This window comes from Tinamus guttatus, unplaced genomic scaffold (genome assembly GCF_059628265.1).
Source record: "Tinamus guttatus ecotype Peru unplaced genomic scaffold, ASM5962826v1 Tinamus_guttatus_pri_ptg000308l, whole genome shotgun sequence".
Classification (NCBI taxonomy): Eukaryota; Metazoa; Chordata; class Aves; order Tinamiformes; family Tinamidae; genus Tinamus; species Tinamus guttatus.
Genome location: NW_028288842.1, coordinates 371,353 through 381,843, shown reverse-complemented (window position 1 = coordinate 381,843; position 10,491 = coordinate 371,353). Strand labels below are relative to the sequence as shown.

Sequence of the window (10,491 nt, the reverse complement as noted above, 5' to 3'; positions counted from 1 at the left end):
GAGCCGCGCCCGGCCCGCCGCCGCCGCCGCTGCCACCACCGGCTCCCGCCACCGGCTCCCGCCGCCCCGCCGGGGTCTGCCCGCGGCCCCCGGCTCCCGCCGCCCCGCCGGGGTCTCCCCCACCCGGAGCCGCCCGTCATGAGTGAGTGGCGCGCGGTGGCAGGGAGCGGGGGCGGGGGGGTAGCAGGTGCACGGGGGCTGTTGGCAGCGGCTGTTGGTCTCATCTCCCCCGCGCCGCCGCCAACGGTCGTTGGGTCTTTGGCGGGGGAGAGTTGTCAGGAATGATGTAAAAGGAAAAAAAAAAAAAGAAAAAGAAAAAATAAATCAGAGGACCGTTCTAGCTGCAGCGAATCTCTACGTGTGCTGTTTTTGTTTTTGGGCAGGCCGGTTAGGTAATGACAGCAGTTAGGAGCGGGCGGGACGCGGCAGGAAGTGCTGCGTGGGCTGCGGCCCCGCCGCGCTGGGCAGGGTGCGGGGGCCGCGGGGGCCGGCCCCGTCCTCCTGGCGCCTGTAAACGGGGCGATGCGCTGCGGGACGCGGGCGAATCACACCTATTTCCTTCTTTTTTGTTTTCCTGTACGTGCAGATTAATTTACAGATGTGCATCTGTTTCACGCAAAGAAAGCATCGAGTCTTGTATGTGTTGCTCAAAGAGATACAGCGCGTAGGAGCGCGTGTATGTGCAGTGTTTTAAAAATGCTCTTGAAGCAAGCACATTGTCAGAGCTATTAACTCTAGTGTCAACCGAATGCAAAAATTATTCTAATTCATAGGGAGGCCTGAAGGGTTTCATTAACACTATCTGGATAATCCATGACAAGTGAATTGAATTAAACACTTTTCTTTTAACTTCTCCTAAATTTTGGTTGTGCCTAAATCAATTTCTATGCCAGTTTAGACAGCTAGCACGGGTAGGTCATGTTTTGTCAGTGCTACCTTATCTTTGTAGGTCACCAAGAACACGAGCCCAAATTTGGAATGGGAAATGAGGAGTGAGAAAAGCAGATCCTTTAAAACAGCTTGCTGTAAAACTTGATTGATGTCTTACATACTATGTATGCAAGATATAATGAAAACTTTATTATATAACCGTAAGAATTTAGTTCTATTCACATTTATAGGAAACCTGTATGCACTAAAATGAAGATGCTTTCAGTAATACATGAATCAAAGAAAATGATTTTAAACAACTGTGTAGTCTGTCAATGAAATGGTGAAATTTCCTTTATTTCAAATATCCTTCCTTCTACTACTTACATGCGACAGTAGGAGAAGGTCAGCTGGGGAAAACATGGCGATTTCATTAAGCTTGGCTTAAAGATGCTAGGCTATGATTTGTAAAGGTGACTAAGGAGTCAGAAAACCAACTCAGGCTGAATTTTTCCCCCCATAGTTCAGTGGCTCACTGACCTCTTCTACTGCAAAAATTCTTTTAGCAAATGTCCTGGCTAAGAAAAGGATTCAGGTCATTCTTCCAGCAGCTTAGAGATTTTTCTGGATATAAACATCCAAAGGAGTACAAGAACGTCTAAATGCCAGGCTAGTGTTCTAAACATGCTAGTATGTAAAACCTTTTTGAAATTTTCATTGTAGGTAATTTCTTGTAACACCTACTGCAATTAGAAGCCTGGACTACACACATCACTAGATGCAGTTCTACTCTATAGCAAGTGGGTGGTGTTATGAAAACTGTATGTTTCCAATCTTTAGAAATGAGTTGCACAATTGAGAAAGCCCTAGCAGATGCCAAGGCGCTGGTGGAGCGGCTCAGGGAACATGACAACGCTGCAGAAGCTCTTATTGAACAGACTACAGCTCTTAACAAGCGCGTGGAAGCAATGAAACAGGTTTGTTTTTCAGTGTTTGTTTTCTCTATTAAAAACAACATACAACCTGTGACATGTTAATATGCCTGTAAAATAATAGAGCCCTTTGCATGCTTCATGCCTATCAAATTAGTCATGAACAGGCCTTGTGACTTTAAATAAAGGGTGTCAAATAGAACAGGGTATTGGGAAGGTATAGTAAATATCTCGTATATATTTCCACATAGTTTCTCTTTACTGTGTATATATATGTGTGTATATATATATATATATATATATACACACACTATATATATATGTATGTATTGGTTGTAATCACTGATGGTGAATTTGGTCTACACTAAGTCACTGAAGATTAAATCATCCACACTTTGTAAATTTGGAGTATTAAACTTCTTTTAAAAGAAAGGCAATGCTTTTGCATCTGTGAAGGATGTTAAGTTAGCGAAACCTCCAGATATAAGACTAGGATTTGTTTTTAAAAAGGAATTATTTAAAAATAAGCATCATCTTGCTGACCTCAGGCTTTGGCACTAGAATTGGTTCTTGCTTGACTTTTTTGACTGACATTGTTGTTGTTTTTAATTGATTAGTACCAAGAAGAAATTCAAGAGCTTAATGAAGTAGCAAGACATCGTCCTCGGTCTACCCTAGTGATGGGTATCCAGCAGGAGAACAGACAGATTAGGGAACTGCAACAGGAGAATAAAGGTAAGGCTGGATTATTGTACCCTTTGTGAGCTCCTGACTTGCTCCATTGGAATCAGCAGCAGTTGCACCATTGATTTGTTTTCTTCTAATCTTAGTTTGTCAGTTTAACTGATCTTGATGTAATACAGTACTAATGACAACTACTAGGACTATGATTAATGGGAAAAATGAGTTTTGGAGATGGGATTTTTGATCCATATCTTAAATTTCAGTAAAAATCACAAAATAATTAGAATTTACTTATATAGTATAGGTATCTATTTAGAAACATGTTTTCCCATTGCCAAAAAGTAATTAATTTAGGAGCAGGCTAGTTGCAGTCCAAGACTCTCCTCTGGAATTCCTTGGGCATTCCAACAGTTATGTTCAGCAAAGGAGCCAATGGTCTTGATTCATATCAATATTGTCTCATCCCAGGAATTTTATCTTTTTATGAAGCATGAAAACATCAAAGAGCAGATTTCTGTTTTTCTTCTTTTTTTCCTTATCTTTTGAGTTTGCTGCATGGAAAGTTCTGCTTTGGAAAATTAAAAAAAAAAAAAAAAACCTAAGAATCAGATTATTTTAGTCTTTTAGATTAGAGCAAAACTTAGTCTATTTTGCACACAGGCATTTTTTTCCACTTTTATTTCATGAAGTTGCATATTAGAACAGATCTATAAACTGCTTTCTGGATTACATATGGTGTTGCTTAAAGTATCTAGAATAAAGTTCTGAAGAGCCTCTGCTTTTGACCAAACAAGAATTTTCCCAGCGCAGTCATCACTGAAGACATTTGCAGAGACTATGGTAGATTTTACAGTGCATGGAACTGGGTTGCTCAGCTAAGAGCTTTTTACGGTTTTCTCAGGCTGAAGAATTTCTGATTTTTTTTTCCAATAAAACCTTAACAGAATTTAAAATTCTGGTTGTAGAACTACGCACATCTCTTGAAGAACATCAGTCTGCTTTGGAACTCATAATGAGCAAGTACAGGGAACAGATGTTTAGGTTGCTCATGGCGAGCAAGAAGGATGATCCCAGCGTTATAATGAAGTTAAAGGAGCAACATTCCAAGGTAACAACTCATTGTGGTTTATTTTGTTGTTGTTGTTTGTTTGATTTGTTTTGTTTGTTTGTTTGTTTTTGATTAAGACTTAAATTTGTTTTTAATGGATTGATACAATACTTAATCTCAGATTTTCTATCGTTGTACTAGCAAGTTCTAATTTTTGCAATGTAGTCTATGAAACATGAACAGGAAACTTAATTAGCCTGGTAGGTTAATCTGAGTAGCTGATGATCTGTTTAAGCATCTATTAATGAGTATTTTGTTACTATAACTTCTTAATTTGCCTTTTTTGTTTGTTTGTTTAGGTCTTTAAACTCTGCTCTATTATACTTCCAGATTCTACTTCCATTTTAGTAGCATTCAGACATTTGGACTGTCTTTTAACTTTTGCCTTTGATACCAATAATAATTAGTGAACCTGTGTTGACAGGAGAAAGAGGGAGGGCCAGGGTTTTAAATTCATTTTTTCCCTAAATATTTATCTCTTAAAAACACATCTTAAAAATCCTTTCGAATATTGAATGTCTGGATGTACAAACCTCCTCTTTTCTACTTCCATGCATGGTTCTTGTTTCAGTACTAATCATAGAATCATAGAATAACTGTTTGGGTTGGAAGGGACCTCTGGAGATCATCTAGTCCAACTCCCTGCACACGCAGGGTCAACTAGAGTGTGTGGCACAGGGTCATGTTGAAGGGGGGTTTGAGAATCTCCAGAGAAGGAGATTCCACAGCCTTTCTGGGCAGCCTGTTCCAGGGCTCCATCACCCTCACAGAAAAAAAGTTCTTCAAAACTGCTAAGTGGCATCCAGATCAGCCCAAAGTGCTGGAGTGGTGGGCAAGTTGCTGGGATTAGGTGAACTTGTTATGGCTTTTGAAAACTGGAAAAGGAAAGTGCTGTTAAATAGTGTTTTCCTAAACTAGTGTGAGTGAGGTATGTGCAAGTGTTCCAACAGCTTCAGATAAGATTAGCATATATTTTTATAGCATTAAATAAACAATTTACATATACACTGCCATAAATATTATTTTAATGTTTAGAGGTCATTAACAGATCTTTAGTTTTCTAACAAGGTAATTTTATTACATTTTACCTGATTTCTAGTTATCAGAAAGCAGTGTAACTGTGTGAACAAAGTGTAGTTATAAGTGTTTAATCCTGTTTAACCTCCGCAAAATCAAGTCTGCAAAGCCAAGTTAGGATCTGGCTACAAGGCAAACAAAGCTTTAAGATTTGCAGACTGTGAAAACTTCCTTATCTCCTTACAAATTAATATGCTGATTAGTGCTATAGAAATCAGTGCTATTAAAATAAATAGAACTACTCAGATTAACATGAATGAATTGACAGAATGAGAGCTACATTTTTAATATAAACTCCTAAAAACTCATAAGCATATACCCCTTTCTGAAGAAACTACTGTACCAGATGGAATGGCACATCCTGCAGTCTCAGGAGTACTTTTGGTACCAAGACAAGAGAGTAAAATGGTATTTAATCCTGAAATGGACTGAGAAATTTAATTTAGAAACATTTTTTTGTGGATAAAAACTTGAACAGTGAACAATATTATTTAAGTCAAAAGATTTAGGCTACAGCATCTTAGGTTAAACTGCTCTCCACAAGAATGACCGATGAAGAGCATTCAAATTCTTATCCTGACACTCAGAATTTCTAGAATTTCATTATTCTCACCAGTCTTCACATTCAGTTAAAAAAAAAGCAGTCTTGAAGCATTCTAAACATTTCTCATGTTAACTAAAATATCCGTGATGCCTAAAATTTAATCTCACTGTTACCAAAAATTACTGTTCTCTCAAGCAGTAGCTATCAACTTTGGTGCCTATTTACAAAAGATTTTTTAACACATTGATTTCTGCAAATCAATACTCACCTCATTTAAACAGAACAAAATTATTTTTTTTTCTTTATCGGGGTTGCATGTATCAGAAAACTATTTGGGCTGGAAATAATGATCTTGATTTCAGTACACTGCTTGAGTTTGCTCAATTGAACAAGGTCTGTAAACATGGATTTTTTTTTTCTTTTCTGAAAACAACCAATATATGGCAAATGAAAAGGAGAAATATATTTTAAAAAAAAAAGTGTTTGGATATATTGAGGCTGTAAGGAAACACCTTCACTGCAGTGCCTCATGTCACAGCATCTAACTTTTACACATCTGATTTTGAGAGGAGAAGCTTCAGTTTTGTCCTAGCAGCTTATTAATGACCTTGGAACAGCCTCTGATCAAGAAGCCACAGAGGCCACCAAATAGCAAGTGATGAAGACAGCAGGATATCTGGAAACCAGAGCTCTTTTCATGACTTGGATACTTGCAGCTTGTGCTCTCGTCACTGTCCTTGCTTATTGAAATGCTAAATATGTCCTTTCAAAATGGTGCTGAAAACTATCTTTAATTGAAAAAAAAAAAAGCATATAAGCATTATTTGGAGAAGAAAATAATGAGATACATGCATGCAGGTTACTTTTTGCCGTGCTTCGAGGGGAGACTAAGCTACTTCCTGAGTAAACAACTAAGCTGTAGCATCAGCAGTTGAAAGGGCAGAGAGGAAAAGTAGGAAGAGTGATGTGTGGTTTAGTCAGCCAGGGTTTATGATTCTAAGCGAGGTAGTTTTTTATGACACTTTAATAGTTTTTGTGTAGTTTAAAGGTAAGAGAGCAGTTTAGCTAGAAAAGATCATGTAAATCCTGTTTTCCTTCTTAAGGCTGCGGTGCCTATGCCAGTAATTCTTGTCATCCTTCTCCTGGCAGTGGAGCAAGGACAAGGACCTCTGGAGTCCAAATCACACATAAGCTGGAACTGGAAGTGGATTTAAGTGCAAGTACCCATGCCAGAAGTTCCCTAATATATGGCATAGGGGGGATGATCACCTTACCTAGCCTTTTAGACTTTTATCCTACTTTTCAGAGAGAAATGCCTACCTGGGGGCTGGCACTGTCTGTACCCGCCTTGCGATTAGGTCTCGAGTGGAAAACAATGTCTCCTACGCTGCTGTTCTTAGAGGAATTCAATCTTTCTGCAAAGCCAAAAGATAAGACATCAACTCCTGCAGTACAGGAAGTTCTTGCCAGAGCAAGCACATGGTTACCTTTGCAGAGATTATCACTGATGCTTTTAAAAACCAATTCTCCTTTGAAAGGAAATGCTATGTGACAAAACAGATTTTGTTTCGATAAACAGAACCACAGTGGCTGCTCATGTATAAAGTTACAGAAAGCTTGTTTTATTTTACAAGTTCAGATCTGTCGTACTATTTTTATTAGGTAGGACAGCATTAAATGTACATTTAATGCTTCACTTTTAATATTGCAGAGAAAAAAAATAGTACTAAAGCTGTCATTATTTTGTTTCTATGGCTTAGGAATTGCAAGTGCACGTGGACCAAATCACAGAAATGGCAGCAGTCATGAGAAAAGCCATTGAAATTGATGAGAAGCATGGCTGTAAGGAGCAGGAGCGTATCATTCAGCTTGAAGTAAGTAGGAAATGGAAACAGCAGTGGCACAAAGCAGGGATTCACCTCCTCTCCCCTCATCTCCTCTGAGGATGAAATGCTTAGAAGTGACAACTGTCATATATTAATGGAAAACATTCTGGTAACGTACAAGTCAGGATGCAGCCCCCAAAACAGGGAAGTCTTTTGTCTATTGTTTGTCTGGGGGATTGGGGAAGCAGGTTACCACTAAGTGCCTGTGTTCACAAAAGCTTTAAAGTGCACTCCAGATTTCTCAAAGATTTCATTCACCCCTAGCAAGGGAGTAAATGTTATCAGAATTACTTTTCTGGAGTTATTGTGTCTTTCTGGAGTTACTGTATCACTCACACTGCTGTTTTGTTACACTTCCCTTGTTGGGTGCATTCTTAAGTTTTTTTTTTTTTTTTTTCCTCACAGTAGCGCATTCTGTCCAAGTTGTACACAGTTTGGATACTTCTTGCCCAGAGATTAGTGATTATAGGCGTAAGCTTTCTCTTTTTTGAAGTGTCTGAGTGCAGGAAAAAGCTAAGAAATATACAAATTCATGCTAAGGACTAAGAAACCAGGATGTAAATTAATATGTCCACATCTTTAGCTTTTAAAATCACTTTTATAATACTGTGGTTTTTAAGGAACTCAGATATTTAACATTGCAGGGGCAATGCTTTTTGATCAACTGCTAGTGAAGTAGTTCATTACGAGACAATGTGAATAGAAAGACTTCTTATTAAATGCAATATTTGAAGTAAATTAACTTTTCTTATCCAACTTTGCATAACGAGCTTTTTTTTTTTTTTTCTTTTTCATTGCTTATTACCCATTCAATAGAGCAAGAAAATCAAAAATCAATGCACTTATTTTTAAAGGATAACATAACACTACCTGACTGCAAATGCCATTTTTATTCCTCATACATAGGTATGGAGTGGAGGGGAGATTATTACTGTAGTTGTCTTGACTTTTTTTTTTTTTTTTGGTGGTTCTTTTAAATGCCTTTTCTTTCTCTGCCTATAGCAAGAAAACAAAGGCTTAAGAGAAATTCTTCAGATAACTAGAGAATCATTCCTGAACCTCAAGAAAGAAGATGCATCAGAAAGCACATCTCTGTCAGGATTAGTAACAAGCAGTGATCTGAGCCTGAGGAAAAGCTAAGGGCTATGCAAGTCAGGCAGCTTCAATTGCACACTTTACCAATGGAGTATCAGGGGTCACTTGTCAAGCACTTGTTACTGAATAGGGCACCAGCAAACTGAAGCATCTTAAAAATCAGTTTAGTGCATTTTATTCTGCGTGAAATAAATTGAAATTGGTATTCTACAAAAAAAAACTTAGCGATAGGTTAATTGCCATAGAACTAACTTCAGTAGGAAATGGTTTAATGCACCTACTGAATGGGCAATTATTTTTATATGAAGTCGTTTAACTGATAAACGCCAGGATTTCACATGACCTGTATACCAAAATTTCATAGAAAATTTCAACACAGCTGTGATAAAATAAAGGCAAGATTTGAAGCCAGGTCTTTCTGGCTCAAGTAGTAGAAGTGGGCGAGCTTTGTGTGCCCTAACTCTTCTCCTCCAGAGAAGACCAGGCTTAGTTCTCAATAACCACATTAGTCCCATCAATTTTCTCTCAGATAGTCTGCCCAAATTTTCTAATTTGGAATTTGAAATTTTAATTTCCATTTGAAACTCCCCAGAGTGTAGCAGCAGGAAGGTGTTTGGGGGAAGGTGATGCTGGCAGCCTGGGTGCCCACCCCCAGTGCTGTTCATTTATCTTTCATAACTACTAAATAGTCTTCAAGCAGTTTTTTAGATATGTTTCGGGTGCATGTTCTGTTTTCACTAGAAGTTTCAACATGGCAATCGCCTGCTTGTTTTTTAACCCTGAAACACCTGGCACCGCTGATGAAGCTGTAGCTTTTGTTGGATGCAGGCACTAAGAAGTGCTACATGAGGCAGGTCTGCAGTAAGAGGTGCTGAGATAGCTCGTGTTTGACTTTTGTTTGTCAGACTCCTTCTGTTCCTTGCTCAGGGCAGCAGCAAGAACATTCCAAACTAGCACTGATGTTTATCACCACCACTTTGTCTTGCGTGTTCCTGTGTTCCCAGCTTGGACCATACGCACAAAGCAGCGTAGCAAAAGCTCTCTGCCACGGGAAGGGGTTTATGCATGAACAACAGCCATGCTTGGATGTCTTGGCTGCTTCATAACTCACCTAGCAAAAGAAGCTGGACTCTGAAAATAATTTTTATTTAATCAAATCTGATTTTCAGTTGCAGCAATGCAAAGGCAAATTAAGCAAACTATTTTAAAGTGTGGCAGATTTAAATAGAACTTCACCTTTGACTCAGCATAACTTCCGTAGTCTCAAGATGAATATACCACGAGGTCTAATTTTCAGCTTCCAGTGAGCTGAATTCCCAGAGAGTGTAACACGTTTGTTCTGGTGCTGTGATCTGCACCCTCTCCCCTTTCCTCCAGTGATGTTAGGAGAAACAAGCAACAGGGAATGTTTAGTAGAGGCCACAAATGCCAGTTTTTCATCAACTGATGCACATATCAGGAAACCCAGTTGTAATAGGACCTGAGAAAGGAGAGCTATAAATGAAGCTCTCCACATTTCTCCAGCAGTTTTTGTACAATTAGAGAGACTGCTACTTCTCTTTCCCCCAGAAATCTTGGCTTGTTTCTGGGTTATAAGAATACATTGAGGACACTCATGCACGTGAAAAACGTTTTCACCTTTCCCTTTAGCCCTTTCCCAAACATCTCGGGGAAGATTTGGAGGAACATTCAGGCTCCAGCATAAAATCTACTGGTCCACTATAACTACCTGTAAAACTTTCCCAATGCTTATATCATTTACACTTTGCATTTCTACTGTAGCTTGCAGGCGGTGACTTATCAGTAGTGAATTCTTTTTGAGACATGCAAAATTTAGAGAAATTTTGTTTTAAAGTTTTTTTTTTTTAAGTGTCTTTTCAGCCCTGACTGAGGTATCCATTTTATCCCAAATGCAGTTTCATGGCTGACGTTCTGGTTTGTCTTTCAAATGCAGAGCCCAGAGTCCTACAGCAGAGAAGGGTTGTTAGTCTGTGGCAGTTCGTTAAGGTTGCTCTATTATGAAATAATGCTTGATTAGTGTTTATTTTTGTAAATTAAGAAATGTGACTTAATTTATCTATTCCTACTCTTCACGCGTTTGATGCGTCTCCCATTTTGTTCCCTCGGCCCTGATCACTTTAGGATTTTAAAGAACCTTCACGGTGTGTGGAGTGACTATTTTTCATGGCATACCTGTTATTTTTGTAATGCTGATGGCTTGAAAAGAATCTATGGTTACAATTGTGTACTGTACAGTAAAGTTATTTTATCAATAAAGTCAACTGAAAGATTGCC

The 10,491-nt window shown here is 38.7% G+C and overlaps 1 protein-coding gene across 1 annotated transcript; it reads left to right on the top strand.

Moving 5' to 3' along the window:
- Positions 1-98: 98 nt before the first annotated feature.
- Positions 99-8,416, top strand: FGFR1OP2 (FGFR1 oncogene partner 2). The gene is made up of 6 exons (XM_088528397.1): positions 99-142; positions 1,711-1,847; positions 2,420-2,537; positions 3,452-3,594; positions 6,976-7,089; positions 8,104-8,416. The coding sequence occupies exons 1-6, from the start codon at positions 139-141 to the stop codon at positions 8,239-8,241; spliced, it is 654 nt and encodes a 217-aa protein (XP_088384523.1). The 5' UTR covers positions 99-138; the 3' UTR covers positions 8,242-8,416.
- Positions 8,417-10,491: the final 2,075 nt, after the last annotated feature.

Coding starts and splice junctions, on each gene's coding strand:
- FGFR1OP2 (XM_088528397.1), top strand. Junction 1,848..2,419: donor GCGTGGAAGCAATGAAACAG/GTTTGTTTTTCA, acceptor TTAATTGATTAG/TACCAAGAAGAAATTCAAGA. Junction 2,538..3,451: donor ACTGCAACAGGAGAATAAAG/GTAAGGCTGGAT, acceptor TTCTGGTTGTAG/AACTACGCACATCTCTTGAA.